This window comes from Myotis daubentonii, chromosome 1, assembly GCF_963259705.1.
Source record: "Myotis daubentonii chromosome 1, mMyoDau2.1, whole genome shotgun sequence".
Taxonomy (NCBI): Eukaryota; Metazoa; Chordata; class Mammalia; order Chiroptera; family Vespertilionidae; genus Myotis; species Myotis daubentonii.
In genome coordinates, this window is record NC_081840.1 from 17054756 (window position 1) to 17074947 (window position 20192).

The following is a 20192-nucleotide window of genomic DNA, read 5'->3' on the forward strand; positions in this document are numbered from 1 at the left end:
ATAATCAAGTTACTTAGTCTGTCTGAACTTTAGTTTCCTCATTTGTAATATTAAGGGTAACATTTGTAACATTTATTCTCTAATTCAACTTCAGCCATGATATAGATGATCTCTCTTCTTGGATTATATAAACTGCTTTGGTCAGCTTCTTCTATATCTATCCCCACAAAGAAGACCCTTATAGTCCCAAGATCCAGGTATCTGCATCCATTTGTGCTGAAAAGATTAACCGTGTTTCCCATATTCTAAACAGTAGCTAAAATGCCTTGTCCTACCTCCGGTTCTCTAGAAATACGGTAGCTTTTTGTTGTAGAATTCTTGCACCCTTTAAATTCATTGGAAGCCCAGGGAATAGCCATGACAGTACCTAAATATTATCATCTTCCCTTATTTATTGACTAGAGGCATGGTGCACAAATTCATGCACAGGTGGGGTCCCTCCCAGCCTATGAGGGCTGTCTACCCAGTCCCAATCGTGGCCGGCTGGGGGGAGGGACCGCGGGAGGTTGGCTGTGGGAATGCACTGACCACCAGGGGACAGCTCCTGCATTGAGTGTCTGCCCCCTGATGGTCATAGCTACCGGCTGGTCGTCGAGTTATCCAGTCGTCAGGTCGTAACGGTTGCTTAGGCTTTTATAAGTATAGATAGATATGCCTCCAAATCAGCCAGGATGCCTGGATTACTGTCAGCCTGTCACCCTCCTACCCCTTCCATAGAAGTAGCTGTGCTTGCTCCACTGGTAGAGCTATTTCTGCAACTTGAAACCAGAGAGAAAGAGTGAATTTATTGGGTGTCACCATTAGTATACAAATGGATATTCTCAAGTCACAAACAAAACAAAACTGATGAAATTTAATGGAGATATTTGTTGTCTCAATGAGGGCAAGGGCCTTATATATCTCATTCATTCTGTCCCTAGACCCAGAATGTCTCAGCATAGTAGGCCTTCCATAAACATTTGTTGAATGAGTGAATAAATGAAACAGTTGCATAAGTACATAGTGGAACAGCTTACATAGCTCCAGTTGTAGAGTCCTGGAGCACATGCTGAGGATAGAGAACCGGCAAGGGGCCATATCTGTAGCCTCGTTAAGTAAAAAAACATGTATCTTTACCTGGAGTGTTAGAAGATTTAGTAGGGGTGGAGGATTCATTTACTTATAGCACTTAGACTAATGAGAGATTTTACAGTTTTGTCAAGTGTTCGGTTCCTTGAAATTTGAGCTGGTCATATAGGGGTTGGATCACCTTCTGTCAGATGTGTAAAAGAAGGGATTTCTGAAAGAACAGGTAGTTGAACCCCCTGTTCTTTTTGAGTTCATTGTTCTGAATTTTACTTTGAAGGGAGATTAGATAGGACATGCTAACTGTCTCATGGAAGACAGTAAATTGAATAATGAAATTTTCAGTTTTTGCTAAAGAGATTGAATTTTATAGGGCTTTTTCTGACATGATCAACATTTTAAGGATATCAAAATATGGAAGTAGTTTTGTCTTCTTATTAATAAGAGTCAAATAACAGAAAAGTGACAGTTGGTAAAAGAAAGATTGCTATGAGAAAAATGAGAACAGAAAGATCAATTAGAATACCATTGTGAATTGCCTGGGTTTAGACCAGTGATGGCGAACCTTTTGAGCTCGGCGTGTCAGCATTTTGAAAAACCTAATTTAACTCTGGTGCCATGTCACATATAGAAATTTTTTTATATTTGCAACCATAGTAAAACAAAGACATATTTTTGATATTTATTTTATATATTTAAATGCCATTTAACAAAGAAAAATCAACCAAAAAAATGAGTTCGCGTATCAGAGGTGTCTAAACCAGTCATAGGTTCGCCATCACTGGTTTAGACTATGAACAGTTGTCCTTTAAATACATCAGTAACTCAGGTACTAACATCACACCTGGGTATGTGCAGAGGAAACCTCCTAGCAAACCTGTGTAACCTCTGACTGTAGAGATCTTCATGGTAATTAATGAAATTATCTTTACAGTGTTGAATTTGAGCTTCAAAAAATGTTTAAATCACTTATGCAGCAAAGTTGGGGAATTTAAAGATAATTATAAATGTTTTGTGGTTTCCTGAAATAAGCAGTTTATTGAAGAAGACAGGGTGATACATTTTTTAAAAACTATAATATGAATTATGTGTTGTGGAAACATTTTATATTGGGTGATTAAGAAAGAAAGGCATCTTGAGGATAAACTTTGAAGGATAAGAAGTATAGATGGCAGGTATACCCACATGTGGCTCCTCCCATACAACTCTTTGAAGTTGCGCTCTTTCAAAAGGAGCTGGTAGCCAAGAGATAGCATTGATCTTGGTGTGTCCTTGTTGTTATGTAGCAGCAATACAAAGGCAAGGATCCTCACCTAGAGACTTGACAATAGGTTGCTTTCTAGTAAGTAAACTACAAAATCATCAAATACCATTCAGAGACAGGATGCTAATTTTTCAGAAGGGCTCCCAGATGAGATCAAGATCTGCATATATATAAAGAAATGCCATATTAATGAGGAGGGAGTGTGTGTCCGGATCCGAATGAGGACAATGCAGAAAGTTAGGGAGATGTATTTGGGCAGTCTCCATCCAAACACTGTAGATGGACATGCAAGGCTGTTATTTCTTGTTTATTAAGTAACATTCTGTAGAATATGCCTATTCATCTAGACTGGTCTACAGGGAGAAAATGTATTGGTTATGCTGACATGAGCATTCTGTTCCATATGGCAGTTATGGTCCTCATTGTAAATTAATGTAGTTAATTGAGTGGCATTCTAGTTTGCACATAGTCTCTTGTAAATTTAATGTTACTCTACTGCTAAAAGTTGACTCAACTTAGAGTACAAAAAAAAAAAAAAATCCAGTTCCTAAGTTTACAAAGTTGAAGTCCAGACCAGGATGATGTACTCAAGACAAATGCTGTCTCTTGGCTACCAGTTCCATTTGAAATAGTGCAACTTGAAGTAGTGTTGAACACATCAGATTGATCGGAAGAGACACATGTAGGCATATTTGAGAAGCTGCAAAGGTTAAAGTATGAGAGGATGGAAAAGAGGGTGATGAGGCTGGAGAGAAGGGCAGAAGACAAGTTGTGAAAGGACTGCTCTTTGGGGCAGAGGGTGTTTCATTTATTTTAAAAAGTAAGTTGAATTGCCTGGTGGCTGGTGTGGCTCAATGAGTGACTCCGACCTATGAACCAGGAGGTCACAGTTTGATTCCCTGTCAGGGCACATGCCTGGTTTGTGGGCTTTATCCCCAGTGTGGGGCATGCAGGAGGCAGCTGATCAATTATTCTCTGTCATCATTGATGTTTCTATTTCTCTCTCTCTCTCCCTTCCTTTCTGAAATCAATAAAAATATATTAAACAATAAAAGTTGAATTTAAAGGAAATATGTGTGATTATTCTGATAAAATATCATTCTACTTTTCCTCTTTATTTTTCATTGAAAACATCTCTTTGTTATTTTCAATTCAAGCTGGGTTTGTTGACCACATAATCTTCCTGCTTGTGTTATGTTTATTAGGGTAGGTAAAGATGATTAGGCTGTTATGGAATGTCTGAAGGCAAAACCAGCCAGCATCATGACTTTTTGTCCACCATTTATACTTACAATTTTAGTGAGTCTGTTTTTTTCCCTTCCAAGCCTTGTGCATTACAACTTGAATTTCCCTGGTAATGAAATCGTGTAATCATGATTGAACATTGTTCTGCCTACAGGGGGCCCCCAAGTCCTTGTAATCTCTTAAAGGACTCCTTAGAAATCCTTTTTATTAAATATACTATTTGCTTACTTGAAAAGTAGCTCCATCTTGCTTTTATCAAATTTTTATGACTCGAAGCAATTATGGAGTATGACTGCATTTGAAAACTTAAACTTTTAAAAAATGTTTTGATGACATAAAGATTATAACACTTATTTTTTTTTCTTAAATGAAAAAGCTGACATGATCTTATTTGACATTTTGCATTTTGAAGTGTTTTACTAAATTTTTGGTAGTTCAGAGTCAGTTATAGTATCAGCTTTTAATCTGACCATTAATGATATTAAATTATTAAATGATACGGGATTTTTTTCAACTTTTACTTTTGGGTGCAGATTAACTATAATTTTCTTTGTCAGTTATCCACTACCAGTTCTCCCAATGCCCTACTTATGAATTCTTTATAAGTTGACCTCAGTTAATGAGTAGGCAGAAGGTTTTATTCCAGTAAAGGGACTGACAGAATTAGATCTGTTTTCTAATGCACTTATTTAAGTTGGTTGTTTGGATATTACAGGTGTTTCTTGCCTCCACTTAATAATTGTTTTTATTTATGAATGCTTTAGGAGAAACATATAAGCAATGAAGAAGAGCACTTAAGGAGGATGGAAGAGGCCAGATTGCAGCTCAAGGATCAACTTCTTTGTCTGGAGACTGAACAAGAATCCATTCTTAGTGTAATAGGAAAGGAAATTGATGCAGCTTGTAAGACCTTCTCCAGGGACTCGATGGAGAAATTCAAAGTAATTATGAGTTCTCATTGTACCTTTCACTTAGTTTCCTTATATCTATATATCTAAAAGCCTAAGCAACCACTGGCCAATTGGCCGACCGACCAACCATCCAGTTGCTATGACACACACTGATCACCAGGGGGCAGACGTTCAACGCAGGAGCAGAAACCACCAGCATGGAAACATGGAACAGACTGATGAATCTCAGAGGGAATGGGGGAGGGAGGAGGGCAGGAAGAGATTAACCAAAGATCTTATATACATACTAGAGGCCAGTGGGGTCCTTCAGCCTGGCCTGTGGGGATCAGGCCGAAACTGGCCCGGTGCATGGATTTGTGGACTGGTGGGGTCCCTCTGCTTGGCCTGTGGTGATGGGGCCGAAACCAGCTCTCCAACATCCCCCGAGGGGTCCCGAATTGTGAGAGGGCACACACCAGGCTGAGGGACCCCACTGCACCAGGCCTCTAGTATAACTATAATAAGATTTTAATGTATGGTTACATGGTATTTACATTTTTATTTGAGAAAGTTTTATGAAAGGAAATAACATCTTGCATTTTTTGGAATGAGGTACTGTATCTATTGCACAGTTCCGGTGAGAGAACATGTGCTGTGATTCCATTGAATTGTCTGTCTCACATTTAAAAGAAAATGTCTTACAAGAGAGGCAGCAGTTCTGGCTAAAATGCATAGTTGGGTCAAGAGGACTGGATTTTGAATTTTTCATTTTCACAGGCCATTTTTGTTGTTGTTGGTATACTACTGGCCAATATCTATTGAGCACTAGTTACATTACAGGAACTGTGGTAAGTATGTTGTATGTAATCTCTCCTTTAATCCCTAAAACCACCCAGTCCTATAGGTACTCTGATTAATCCATTTTTTTGACAAAGAGAAAGCAAGACTTGGAGGGGTTAAGTAACTTGCCTCTGGCCATATATCTAGTTAAATACTAAAACTAGGACTAAAAACCTTGGGAGTCTAACTCTGGAGCTTAATCAAGTAACCACTATGCTATTTGCCTTCCCCATTTAAACAAAGTATATTTAATTTAGCTTTTCTGTCTTTAAAATGGGATATTGATTGCAATTCAATTTATAGTCCTAGTGAAATGATCAATAAAAACAGAAGTAATCATGGGTGTTCTTAATTTCTTCAAGGTAAGCACTTCTTATTAACTCTAGGTTCTAGTACTGCTATATTACATACAGAGAGCATTGACAAGCTATCATTTACCACTGTATTTAGTTCATTTGATGATATGATATTACTAAAATTATAGGATCAGGCATAGGGCTTTTTAAAAATCCTCTTCAGGTGTTTCTTTTGTCATTCATCCTTTTCCTCATATACAATAACTGTTCCATTTTATAGTACTTTCCCCATTTTTTTCCTTACCATTTTTTTTCTTGGTTTTCTTAAGTGGTGTTTTAAAGAAAATAAAACTATAATTCTACTCGTGAAGTCGAAGGTGTTTTAGGATTTGACTAACAAAAGTATTTCAACTGTTAGAATTTGGTGGAGTTGGTGGAATTTCTATGATATGTATTTATCTGTACATTTTTGAAACAAATCAGATGTCAGTTTAAGAGGACTGTGAGCCAAATATGAGCAGTAATTTGCTTTTGGGGAAAACTAACTCTTTTAGTCTTGTTATAGGGCCTGCTATCATGCTGGTTTATTTATATTTTATTGTCTAATGCTGCTATATTTGTATAATATTTGTTGTGTTTACATATATTTAAAGGATGTGTGACCTTGAAATCCTAATTGCATCAAAAAGAATCATATATTACCAAGGAAATGTTTATTCTATATTTAAGTATTTATGTCAGGGCAACTTGTTTTTGGTCAAGTAGAGATATAAAAATGGAAACATTTGGATCATGCTATAAGGTATATAAACCTTGTTATGGTTAATTATAGGCTAAAATATAGTTTGCATATAGCAGGTTGCTTAAATTTTCCTTCCATCTAACATATTCTGAAAAGCACCATATTTTTTAATAGGCTTTCAGTCATGGAATGATTGTAATAATGGGTCTTGGCACCTTTTCTCTTGGAGAGAGACTAATTCAATCCACGTGATGGGTGGAGATAAATTTAAAAGAATGGGCATTTTTTCAGTTTTATTATTATTATTTTTTTAAGACCACATTTTTTTTTCCATTGTGGGTCTCTTTCTGTTTATACCTTCTGTTGTTTCATTTCTGTAAACTTGAAAAAAAGAATACACAAGAACATAACATTTTCTCTTACCTCAAAGAAACCACCCTTGGGTGTTTGTTAAGATAAATTCCTTGCTTTGTAGTTCAGAGATCTATGGGAGAGGCAATCCTTGTAAAATGTTTTAAAAAATTGATTAATTCCAATTCTTTGTCATTTGTTGACTTTTTGAAGTATTGCTGATGAAATTTTCAGCCATTTTATGTAGAGAGCGACTGTGTTATGGAATGGATTGAATAATAGATATGTAACAAACAAGTCTAGGGAAAGTCCTTGGGGATATTGGTATGATTTCTAATTAAAATTTTCTTTTTCCAGTCATTATACCTATTCTACTTTAGTAAATGTCTGTAGTGTTTGAAAACTTAAGGGTAGACACTTAATAAACCACCACCATTATAAAACATTTAGGAAAATGTCTGAAGGGAAGATACATCATTTTCCCAGACCAGTCTTTGATAATTCAGGAGTTTTCCCATAACACTTGGTCTGAGTATTCATTTATTTGTAAAGCATAAAGAGGATAGGCTTTGGATCAAGACTTTTTTTTTTTTTGCCTTGAACTAGAGTGCTTAGGAATATTTTCCTAAAAATATAGGGAGAGAGGGCATGAGAGTTTGGTAGGGGTTAGACAGTGAAACAGTAGATGAGAGAAAGGTTGGATATGAGAATACAGCATTCCTATATATGACATGTGGTTGGCACTCATTATCATTTTTCAGATGCCAAATGAATTACCTGATGATGTTTCCTAAGGGAGAGATGTGCTCACACATAAGGAAATATGGAAGTATTGGAGAATAGGAATAAATATATTTTGAAGAGGGGTAGGGTAGTTTTAAGAGAACATTTCTAGAAAGAAGTCCTGCAAAAATATCATAGGTTCAACAAAAGTAGGAATTGAGAAAAAAATTTGTATTTATAATTGTAAAATCATTGACAACTTCTGAATACAGTTTTATCAGTAATAACACAGAAACAGATGGCAGTGAGTTTATAAATGAGTTGGTGTGAAGGGAATCAGGGCAGCTGGCATAGACAACCTACTTATTGTGGGATTTTGTTATCATCATGAGATATAAAGGAATGACTCCATGATTAGTTTCTGTCATTTCTACATAATCATTAATGAGACAAAATGGCCCTCATAGTATAAAATTAAAGAAGGATAAATGATACAAAGAATTAAGTTTCTGTGTAATTATATCACACCCCCTGTGAAATACAAGGAGCAAGACTGAGAAAAAGAAACAAGGAAAATATGAAGTTAACTGGTTTAATCAAGGCTGCATGGAATCAGCCTTAGCACTTGAGAGTTAATTCATGTCTCTGTATTTTAGCTAAATGTTTACATTTTACATATGCATATATAAAAACATTATATATGTGTGTGTGTATATATATGCACACACACACACACACACACACACACACACACATATATATATATATATATATATATATATATATAAACAGAAATGTTAAATCATGTTTTGGAATTGATTGAGTACTTGGTATGAACTGTCTCCTTTCTAAACCCTTAAGTTTTAGACACTTTTGTATGTTATGGTGAAAATTTTCATTTAGGTAAATTCATTTCAGAGAAAAATCTACTTTTAATTGACTATTCTCTCTCTCTCTTTTAGTTTTTTTCATCTGGTCCTGACATTAATTATGACCCACATCGCTGGTTAGCAGAAAGCAAGGTAATTGATCTTTGAATCTTAAAGTTATCATAATGTTTATGAGCTTCAAGGTGTCTATTTGGGCTAGCCATATATTTTTGTCACATAATGAGCATGTGAAGCTGTAGTACTTTATTGCTGAGAAAGATTATTATAATGCATTATGAAATCTCCATGTTCCTTTGACTTACTATTGAAAAATTAGCTTAAATGTATAGGGATGGAATGGAATGAAAAAGGAAGGTAAAACTGTTGAAATATTAAAATTAGACCATCAGAGAGACAAGTTCTTCTGCCTTTTCCTTTGCTAAAGCAATGTCTCTGGAGTGTACAAAGGTCAGGGCAGCTGTCACCACCCTTCATTACACATATATACGTATCCTAGAAGCCCGGTGCATGAAATTTGTGCACAGGTTAGGGTACCTAGACCTGGCTGGCGACTGGGGCTGATCACGTTCCCACCTCCCTTTCTCCTCACCTCCTCCTTCCCTCACTCCCTCAGCGCCCTGCTGCAGCCGCTGATTGCCCACCATATTCTGCACTTCCCCCTGGTGGTCAGCATACATCATAGCGAGCAATGGAACTCCTGTTCTCCCAGTTGCACTCCCAAGGGGACACTTTGCATATTAGCCTTTTATATATATAGATTTTGGTTTCTGAGGGTCTGCTCAAAGCCTGTCAAATCTCTGTATGGCTTAAGCAAATCCCTTCACCTCTCTGGGTGTCCTGTTTCCTCATTTACAAAATTGGAGGAATTAACTTTAAGTTCTGAAGATAACTTTATTGCTTCATTTTTTTTTAGCATTATGATTCAAATTTAATGTAATGTAAGCAATAAATAAATAAAATTGAACAATTTGCTAATATTCTACACTTCAGGTAATTATCAACTATCTTCATAGATCAGCTTGGAAATTCAAATTATTGAAATTTAACTATTCTATTTCTATTGAAATAGAAATTAAAATATATAGAAAATTATGAGCACATAAGATATAGATATGTTTATTCAAGTTTCAATATTTAAGAACTTGCATTTCTTTTTAGGCTAGTTTTATTTCAGCTTTAACATAAAGTGCAAAATCTTCCATCCCATTTAAATTCTGTAAGAAAACCAACTGTACTGTAAATGTGACCAATTGTGGTCCAACTTAAGGTTTTATTACAAAGAAAGAACCTTTGATTTTAAACAGTGTCCTTTTTTAAAAATATGAGAAAAATGAAGTTTCAGAGAAGAATGTGACTTTTTCAGAATGGGAAAATGGATCACATCCATGTCCACTCATAGCGTTCTTGCCATTATGTGTATTGCCATCTAAAGTCTTCTTTCAGCCAAGATTTATTGATTGTGTACTTTTTTGTGTACAGACACTGGGGATATAAGTGTTAGTAAGCCATGGAAGCTAATGGGGGGAATGGTGATGTAAACAAATTTGAAGCCTCCTCAAGGTGTGTTATGTTGTTGTAGAACTATGTCAACATTGACAGACGAACACAGGAGAAGGAAGAACTAACTCTGATGTTTGTACTGGGAGGACGGGAGGCTATGAAGCTGCCAGCATGTCTCAGAGGGCTTCTACAATTGTGTTATATTTAAACTTGGTCATATAAAAAGTTTGTATGACCAAAAAATTATAGGTATAAAATGCAAGAATATTTGAGTAAACACAGAATAATGGCCAAGATGGGTGGGTAAGATACAGGTGGGAGGTGGTAGAAAGACAAGGTTTACCTTTGAAGGCCAGGTAGTAAGTAGAGAAGCTCCCCTCAAAAAAAATTCTTAAGCCCTAGCTGGTTTGGCTCAGTGGATAAAGTGCCAGGCTGCGGACTGAAGGGTCCCATTCGATTCCAGTCAAGCTAGACATGCTCGAGTTGGGGGCTCAATCCCTAGTGTAGAGCATGTAGGAGTCAGCTGGTTAGTGATTCTCTCTTATCATTGATGTTTCTATCTCTTTCCCTCTCCCTTCTCTAAAATCAATAAACAATATAAAAAAGATACATAAAATTGTTTAAAAAATTCTTAATAAGAAACAGTATTATGATTAAAAATAGAAATTTATCCAACCTTGTAAAATTTCTATCCAGCTCTAAGAACTGTGATCCTTACTGTCCTAACCATTTTTGATAGAACCAAATGCAAATTTGCATTTATGCCACCTGCATAGGAAATCTAGAATATGCGTATTTTGCTGTCTTAGAATTTTTTTGACTAGAAACTTCTGTTGTGCATTAATAAAGCATTTTTCTTTTTTCTTTTTCCCAACTTCACAGTTTTGACAAGAGCAATGTACTTGGAATTTTCTTTCAAGTTAAAATCTTTATCATTTCTGAACAGAACACTTTCACTGCTGTTGTTCAGCTAACTTATGAGAGCCAGAGATGACTCTTGATCAGAGCTCTTTAATTTGGGAGCTAGTAAGCAGTTTTCCCTTATCATTTAATGGGATTGAACTCCTGATCAGACAGGTTTTAATACTGCATGAGACAACTGTTCCTCTACTGCGTAAAAGGGTCCTGATAAGCTCCCCACACTGACCAGTGGACTGGGGAGGAATGGAATCTATTTGTGGAGAGATGGCTTGGGTTATTGATGGGCCACAATACTGTAATTCCCATGAACTATGAGTGAATAGCTCTATAAGTATTGGAGATAAGATCTGAAATCAAAGGACAAAAACTATATGGAAAGTGGAATTGCTATTCAGCTAGTCCATGCTGACTTCTTGCAGTATTAGAAGGACCTCTGAGGGCCTTTGGTAATTGTTTTCATAAATCTGCCACATGAATTTATTCTGTTAGTGTTAATCCTAAAAGAACTAGAGGACTGAGTGGGGATTGTGTCACTATTGCTTTGTTGGCACAGTACACACATGAAGTCCAACTTAGAGTTGGACCAGGCACACAGATAAAATAACCATCGGATGGTCAGAATAAGGCATTGTGGGTGGAAGATGTTCGAGGTGGTGGTTAAGGAATGCCAGGCAAGGAATTCACAGAGATTATGGATTTGTTGTCATAAATCTTGATAGCAGATGTAGAGACCAAATTTTATTCAGTTTATCAGAGAATTTACTGAGAAACTACTGTGTCCTAGATACTATGCTGTATGCTCCGGACATGAAAGTTAATTAAGACATGATCCTCTTGAGGAACACGTTTTGTCTGGAGAAGCTGACACTTATGTAAATAATTTTAATATCACATGTGCCTGGGCTGACCAGCAGGTCCTGAGCGACAGATGAACGATTACTCTGACACATTATTTGCTGTGAAAGAGAGGGCTAAGGGACTGCCTGGCTACAGACCAGACAGTCTCATTTGCCTTCCTCTTCAGGCTTTTTTGTAACAGCAGTTTGAGCTGAAATTGACTTTTAGAACAATCAGTAGGGTCAGCATTCTTGGGAGGACACAGGCGTCAGCAGTACCCTTAAGCATAAAGATTAAGCATAAAGATTCTGGTAAACACTCGAGGGTCTGTGCGTGCAGACTTGTTTGGAAAGGTCAAGGAACAATTATGGGCCATCACCTTCAGCCATCTCCCCTAGAAAATTCTTTCGGAATTTCCTCCTTACAAATTTTCCGGCTAAGTCTCCCGTGTTTCCCCACACACATGTAAGAGGTACACAGAAGCTTCTGTGGAGGCTGATGCTTAGATGGATTTTGAAGCTAGCCAACCATAATTATGGGTCCCTATATTGCTAACTTTATCAGCAATATTCTTTTTATTCAAGTTTTCTCTTTTCCTTGGCTTTTAATTTTGAGTCTTTCCTTTATGATTTTAATATATTATTATACTAAATCTCAGTGAGGATATTCTGATAGATTAAAAAGACCATTTTGATTGTTTAACTAGATAATTATAAATATTCGCATCTTATTGCAAGTTGTCAACTATTAATAAGACAACTATTTCCTTACTGAGAAATTCTTTCTCTTTGGTTTATTTAACAATACTTTGTTGATATAGTTAAATAAATGAGGCTATTATGTAATCTATAAAATGCTCTTGTGAGTGGTTAATAGAATGGTGTTTGCATTATGATTAATAGCCTTGTCAGCAAATTATTATTTGTTATTGTTAAAGTTATTCCTATAGTATTCAAGCTGTTTCTTCAAGATACTTAATAAAAACTCTGGGTGTTTCTCTAACAGATACTGATTCTCATAATTGATTATTGGTTGATTAAATTTCCATAACTTGGTGTTTTGTTTTGTAGAATTAATAACATATTCTGCATACATATTCAGTTCAAAAAGGCATCTAGCTATAATCTGTTTTTAAAATTTTGTCTGGCAATGGAATTAAGGCTTCATATGAATAAATCAAAGCCATAGGTCATATTGTATTAGTCTGCTCAGGCTACTGTAACAAAATACCATGGACTGGTTGGTGGCTTAATCAACAGACATTTATTTTCTCACAGTTATAAAGGTTAGAAGTCCAAGATCAAGGCGTCAGGATTGGTTTCTGTTAAGCCCTATTTCTGGCTTGTAGAATTCCACTTTTCATGCAAACATGGGTGGGGTGTGATTGGGGTGGTTTGAGGGATTTGGGGGGCTAGAAAACAGAAAGAGCAGTGAGGGAGCATAAACTTGCTATAAGCTTTTGTGTCTCTTGAGGGTCCCACCCTTATGACCTCATTTAATCTTAATTACTTCACTAAGAGCCCTATCTCCAAATACTGTCACATAGAGGTTTAGAGCTTCAACATATGAATTTTGAGGGGATGCAATTTAGTTCATAATAACACATATCAAACCTGATTACCACTTTGTTTCAGAAGGTTTTTTGGAGGTTTATTATTTTGTTTTTACCATAACCAATAGGATTATTGCTCTGACAAAACAGATTTGCTGTTTCTCCATTATTATTGTTAGTAATAGTAAACATAGGCCAAATATTGTGATGTAATAAGTGGAAAAGGGAAGGGAAATATGAAGGGCAGATTAAATCTTAAAGACAGTGAGGTCAGCATCTATGAAAAAGGGAGTTGGTTCTGATTACATTTTCTTACCTCTTCAAGGTGGGGGAAGGCTGACTTTATCTCCCTAAGCTTATGGAGAATCTCTCTACCTGATTGATTAGCTACCATGGGGATATGTATTTTTAGGAAGCAGAAATGGAAAAAAAATTAAATCTCTGAAATAAAACCCTCTTTTATCAAATTTCTAGTCCTAGTCCAGGGTGATTTTGATTTTTAAATGCTTTACTAAACTGCTTTATATATCAAATTAGGAGGCTAATTGTGTTAATATTAGAAGTTTAGTAGGCCATATTTTTCTGTAGTATTGCCTTTGCAAAGATGATAGACTATACAAAATTTCTATAAAAATCCAAGAAAGTGGCTTAATTTCACACCACTTTTAACTGATATGAATGAACCATTGTATATTTTTCATTTTGCTTAAGTTTGTTATTGTCTATATTTGCTCATGTTATGATATTTTTCTTACTGTTTTGAAATACTATTGTTTTCTAGATTTGTACCTTGTGTTTTTTTTAATTAGTTATAAATGTCATTTTTTAGACTAAACTTCAATGGCTCTGTGAGGAACTGAAGGAGAGAGAAAACAGGGAGAAAAGTCTGCGGCACGAGCTAATGCTGTGCAGACAGCAGCTCAGGAATATGACTGAGAACAAGGAATCCGAGCTCCAGTGTCTCCTGGAACAGATAGAAAGGCAGGAGCTGCTTCTGGAAGAAATACACCAAGAGAAGAGAGGTGTGTTAGCTGCTCTTACTCTCACTGTTCTTTGTTTGTGTTCCTGGAATCCAGCAGAGGGAGAAAACCTACTTCTTTTACCTCCAGCTCAGATTATTGCATACTAGAGGCCTGATGCATGAAATTCATGCAAGAGTAGGCCTTCTTTCCCCTGGCTGCCGGTACCTGCTTCCCTCTGGCACCCGGGACCTGGTCTTCCCTCCGGCTGCTAGCAGGCACCTGGGACCCAGGCTTCCCATGCAGCCCTGGCTTCGTCCAGAAGTCTAGAAGGTCGTCCAGAAGGACGTACAGAAGGACATCTGGTCTAATTAGCATATTATGCTTTTATTATTATAGATTCTTCTCTTTTCCTTTTTCTCTCCTGTCTTCATTTCTGGGTTCAGAAGGAAAAACTGTCCCGGCCCTGAGCGTGTTTCCATCAGCTACAATATCCCTTCTGTTTACACAGCTCGTGTCATTGGAAAGTGTTAATTTGGCAAGACATGTTTGTTCTTCCCTAGTAAAATACCAAAATTTATGCTTGACTTGAGTAAAATACCTATTAATTCATTCAAGAAATACTTATTTTGTTCAGATTTTGTCTTGGGCACTGTTATAGGTGCTGAGGATACATTAGTGAATAAATTAGAAAAAATCCTACTCTTGTCTACCTTTTATTGAGTGGGATGAAAGAAAATAAATGTAAATAGGTAAATTGTATAATAGAAGGCTATAAGCACAATGGTGAAAACAATTGAATAAGGGGAAGAGAGTTTGGAAGAGCAGGGGCAGAGTATAATATGTTTACTATGTAGGCTATACTTAACTCTAAAAGTTAGACAAGGACTTGGGAAACTACTTTTCTCTTCGGTTATACTAGAGAGGCATCATGACAGGAAGAAGAAAAACAGCAGTTATATATGGGGATCCTAAGTGTATCTTATGTTGTGCTGGCTGTAGGCCTTTTCTTTTATTAGTGAACTTCATGAATTTAAGATCCATAAAAAAACTTAATATAGTGTCCCATTAAAGAAAACTAAGCATATGACATATGGCAATCCTCTTCAAAATAATTTTCTTTTGGTTTTTCATTTTAGTCATCATGGTTATTCCCTATATACGACTTAAAATTTTTTATTACTCTACTATAGTGAGTCTCAACTTTTCTCGATCAGGACCATTTTATATTCTTAAAAGCTCTTTGAGTTCTCAAAAATTTTATTGCGCATTATATATATCAATACTTACCATATTTAAAATTAAAATTAATTAAAAGATAGTCTTTTAAGGTAATAATTATAAATTCATTCTATAAAACATAAAAATTAATGAAATTTAATTATTTTCCAAGACAAAAATATTGAAAAGTGGTATTGTTTTTCACTTTTGTAAATCTCTTTAATTATGGTTTTAAAAGATAGCTGCATTTTCATTTTGTTCAATGCCTTATCAACGAACAAAGAAAGAACCTGGAACGTAGTTGATATGTCAGATATTTGTGAATAAATGAATGAATGAGTGAATGGATGACTGCTGCACAGTTAATAGGGGAGCCATCACATTTTAGTGAAGAAAGAAATCACAATGAACTCTGCAGGACCACAGGAAAAATCAGTAAATATTTGGCAGAAATTGAGTAATTTAATCAGAGTGATTTATATTTTGTTTATGACACTCTGGGATTATAACAATATTTGTGTTCATAATATTTCAGTTATGTATTACATTTTACAGAAGCATTTAAACTGATTATATTTCTATTCACTTCACAACGATATTCTCTAAGAGCTTCCCGATTTATTTAGGGACACTATAACATCGTTAGTAGTGATTCTAGCTCCATTGTGTACTATGATTAGAGTTAGCTCTGTAGCATAATATCTAAAAACTATTTAAAAATACCCGAATATCAAAAATGTAAGCAAACAATAAGAAAAATATGTATGTCTAAGATAGTTTCAGTTTTTAATAGTAGAATGAATGTAACTTTTAGAGCATTATATTTTAGTTGCTACGGATTGTAGACAAGCTTAAGTATGACTATAAATGTTGTACAGAATGATCTAGGAATGCCAGAGTTTGAACAGGTGAAAGAAAGGTTAACTGGTGTAGCAGGATCCCAGAGGATATGACAGTGGATGAGGTCAAAAGTAAAGGTGGAGAAATGAATTTTTTCTCCCATTACCTTTTTAGCACTTTGAATACATTACTATTTTTGGCAGCTTCACATCATAATATTTTGAATGGTGGTTCTTTATTTTGATGATTAGCTTCTTAACATCTGTGATTGGGTTTAATTGATCTTTGCCTTATATATGACTCTTACACATTTGGAGAAAAGGTTGAAATGGGAAATAGCTCCTGGATTTGCCATGTAAAACTGAGAGATCTGTTTTAGTAGAAATCTTTTGAGTTTTAATTCACATTTTAGAAATTTGTTGTGACTAAATTTTTTTTTGCAAGGTGTTCAAAAGGATAATACATTCATATGTGGATATCCAGGGCATAGAGCCAGCTTAGTGAAAAATCTCATATACATACACCATTTTTCTGGCCTTACAGAGGGCTCTGAGGATGAGTACTTTTACTAATAATAGAGATATGGTAACGTTTCTTTTCAGTGCTTTTAAGTTGTGTGCTGTTCAAAGCATTGACTCTAAAACACGTTCTTCATTTCAGAAGGTTCTCATGTAGGTGACTTGTCTCTAGCAATGGTGATCTCTTTCAAGGGCTTTCCTTTGGTTTTACTGTTCCCAGAGTTCTGAGAAACTCCATTCAGCTGATTTTTCTGTTTTTCCTTGCTTTCTTTGAATCTCTGTTCCACTTCCTCAGTTTGTGGCTGGCAGAACAGAGGATATCTTCCTGGGACAGAGACTAGGAAGGGACTTATAAACTGTAGGAATTTTCCCTAACATGTAGGCTAGACATGGAGTGGCATTGTTTTTTTGTGCAAAATTGATTGATTGATTTAGTTTTCTTGCCACTCACCCATTCATCTATAACTTGTGAGAACACTTAAAACTTATTCTTACACTTAAGATTTGAAGGAAAGTTTACTTTCTCCCAGTCGCTTTGTCTCCTGCAACTGGTGGCTTTACAATTTTCCTTGGTCACTTCTCCTATATCTACTTCTCCCTCTCCAGTTACACTATCTCTGTCTTATTTAGCTCTTGATTACCTTATATCTTAAAGGATTGCAAAGCTTCTTTTTTATTTTTTTAAGTACACCATTATTGTTTAAAATATTATAGATGCCCCCCTTTTTTACCCATTGACCTCTTCCACCCCTCTCCTGCCCCCTCCCCAGACTTCACTCACAATTGTCTGTGTCCGTGGGTTATGCATATATGCATGTAAGTTCTTTGGATTACAGAAGCTCCCTTATTTGAAGATCTTCTTGACCTTTAGTCTCTACTTTCCACTTGACTGGTCTTTACCTGTGAGCCTGCCAGAGGCCTTCAGACAGATTTCCCAAGCAGGCACACTCTGGTTGGTAGGCCCAAGCTCCCACCATTTCCCATGCCCCAGCTATCCTCTATCCATTTCTCTGTTATTTGATAACACATTTGGTTATGCTGACATCTTTTAGAAATAACCTTAAATATTCTGAGATTAATACAAGAAAGTAAATCATTCTCAAATTTGGTGTAGTATTTTTTTATAATAAATTACTTGCAGCACATCCTGCAGTTGACCTCCATCCAATAGCATTTCCTTAGAGAAAACACTCATGTGTACACACAATTGCTGTTCTAATCAGTTCTGCCAGGTGAATCTTCGTCAGGTACAGCTTTGAGCCCTGGACTCCTCAGCTCAGAAACCTTCAGTGTTTCTCACACTGCTGAACAATAATGTCAAGATTCTTACAAGAACCCCACCATTTTCCCCTCTCTCCTTCTGTGAAAATTCAATCCTATCATCACCCTTGCTAGTGGAATTATTCCTTTTACCACCCCATTGCTACTAACACTTTAGGATATAATTACATGACATTTGCCATTTATTCTTTTTTTCCTCTGAGTATCTGCATATATATATTTTTGTATTAAGTTTTAATCTCTTGTTTTATTATTGTTCCATTGCATCTGGCCATGTGTTTTATATTTAAATAAGAAATAAACTTACTGCCGAAACCGGTTTGGCTCAGTGGATAGAGCGTTGGCCTGCGGACTGAGGGGTCCCAGGTTCGATTCCGGTCAAGGGCATGTACCTGGGTTGTGGGCACATCCCCAGTGGGAGATGTGCAGGAGACAGCTGATTGATGTTTCTCTCCCATCGATGTTTCTAACTCTCTATCTCTCTCCCTTCCTCTCTGTAAAAAATCAATAAAAAATATATTTTAAAAAAAAGAAATAAACTTACTTATTGGATATTTTGATAGGTGGACAGGTGGATAGATGGATGGATGGATACATACATGGATAGCACAGATTAGCCTCTGGTCCCTTTAAGTACATCTATTACGGTGTCTTCATCAGAAGGCAAATCCCCTTACCATGTCTACACTAGACACTTAGGTCTGTTCTAGCAAGCAAAAAGAAAACAACCATCAATGTTGATTGCTGTAGCTTTTTCTGCTTCTTCAAGACACAAGACCAAATATGAAGGATTACACAATTTAGAATTACCTCACCAAACTATCTGATGATGTCCTTTATTAGCTAAGCTGTTTTCACTGGCAATAAGAGAAACCTTCTCATATTTATCTTTCCAGAGTAAAGGCCTTCAAGTTCTTCCATGTAGTATTTGAAAAGACACTGATGCACACATTCTCCTTTCTAGATTAGATGAATCATTTGATCATTCGTCACAGTTGATCATCACATCAACCATGAGAGATTGCAGATTTCCTTTATTTCCCTTTGAGACTATTGACTTTGTACTCTGGTGCCGGGGTCCAACCCCAGCAGGCCCAGGGGTTCCCAAAGGCGTAGACGGAGTCGGCAAAGAAGGAAGGACACGGAGACAGTGTTCAGTTGATCAGCAGCCTAGCCAGGATCTCTAGCCAGGATCTCCAGCCAAGTTCTGGTCTGGATCTCCAGAGAGGTTCTGCTTCGGAGCTCCAGCCAGGTTCTGTCCAGGTTCTCCAGGCAGGTTCAGTCTGAGATCTCCAGCCAGGTTCGGTCTCCAGGTTCTAGTCAGGTTCTCTTGCCAATTTCTGTAGTCAGGTTCAGACCAGGATCTTTTGCCATGTTCTCTCCTGCGAAGTTCTTCTGTCTCCAGGCTCCGTGTAGGTTCTGTCTTCTGAATTCTGTTCTAAGCTCTGTCTCTCTTGGTCCTGTCTTCCAAGCCCTGTGTTCTCAGTTCTGTGTTCTGAGTTCTGAGTGTTTCTGTCTTGTTACAACTGTATTTATACCAGTTGATTCAATCCTATCAATCTGTATTACAAAGGTTAGGGCGTTTCTTATCTCCATTCCAGGGAGAAAAGATTATGTAGTTTAAGCATGATTGTTCGTAGTTAAAGGGATTAATTACCCGCCTGGCACTTAGATGAGGGGTTTTATTCCCTCCCTAACTTCAGGGGAAAATCCCTACCTGGGGATTCAACCTTTCTCGGAGAGGTGACCTTGGTTAAAACACAGCGCCAAGAAGGTGAGCAAACATATTAAGAACCGTATGCCATATATGCCAGGTCCCTTGAAACAGCAAGGATGGACCGGCCCCCGGCACTCTGGTATTTAAAATTCATTTCTTAATCATTCACATTTTGAAAAGATTCCTCACCGCAGTGCCCCACAGGTTATATTGGACCTTTATGTTCAACTGTTCACCCTCATTGTCATTGAGGTGGCCTTATATTCAGTCTTTTATGTGTAATATCTCATTTAATCCTTAAAACAACCACTTGAGATTATTCATCCCATTTTAAAGTCAGGCAGCTGAGTCTGGAGGCAAGTGGAGATTGGTAGTTTCAGACCTCATGGACCACCAGTGGTCCACGGACTACTGGTTGGCGACTGCTGGTTTAGACAGTGAATTACAGATGCGAGAGGACTTGTGAAACTCATGCTTATATTCTGGCTATCATGTTGCATACCAGAATAAACCAGTATTACTCAGTCAACTTCAATAGGC

The 20192-nt window shown here is 36.7% G+C and overlaps 1 protein-coding gene across 8 annotated transcripts in view; it reads left to right on the forward strand.

Annotated features, from left to right (window-relative positions):
- Positions 1-20192, forward strand: part of CEP128 (centrosomal protein 128) — a 343429-nt gene that overhangs the window by 150123 nt on the left and 173114 nt on the right. For all 8 annotated transcript variants that reach the window (XM_059688963.1, XM_059688957.1, XM_059688982.1 and 5 more), the window contains 3 exons: positions 4339-4515; positions 8379-8438; positions 13946-14138. In XM_059688963.1, coding sequence (XP_059544946.1) covers positions 4339-4515; positions 8379-8438; positions 13946-14138 — 430 coding nt within the window. The remainder of the gene's footprint in view (positions 1-4338; positions 4516-8378; positions 8439-13945; positions 14139-20192) is intronic.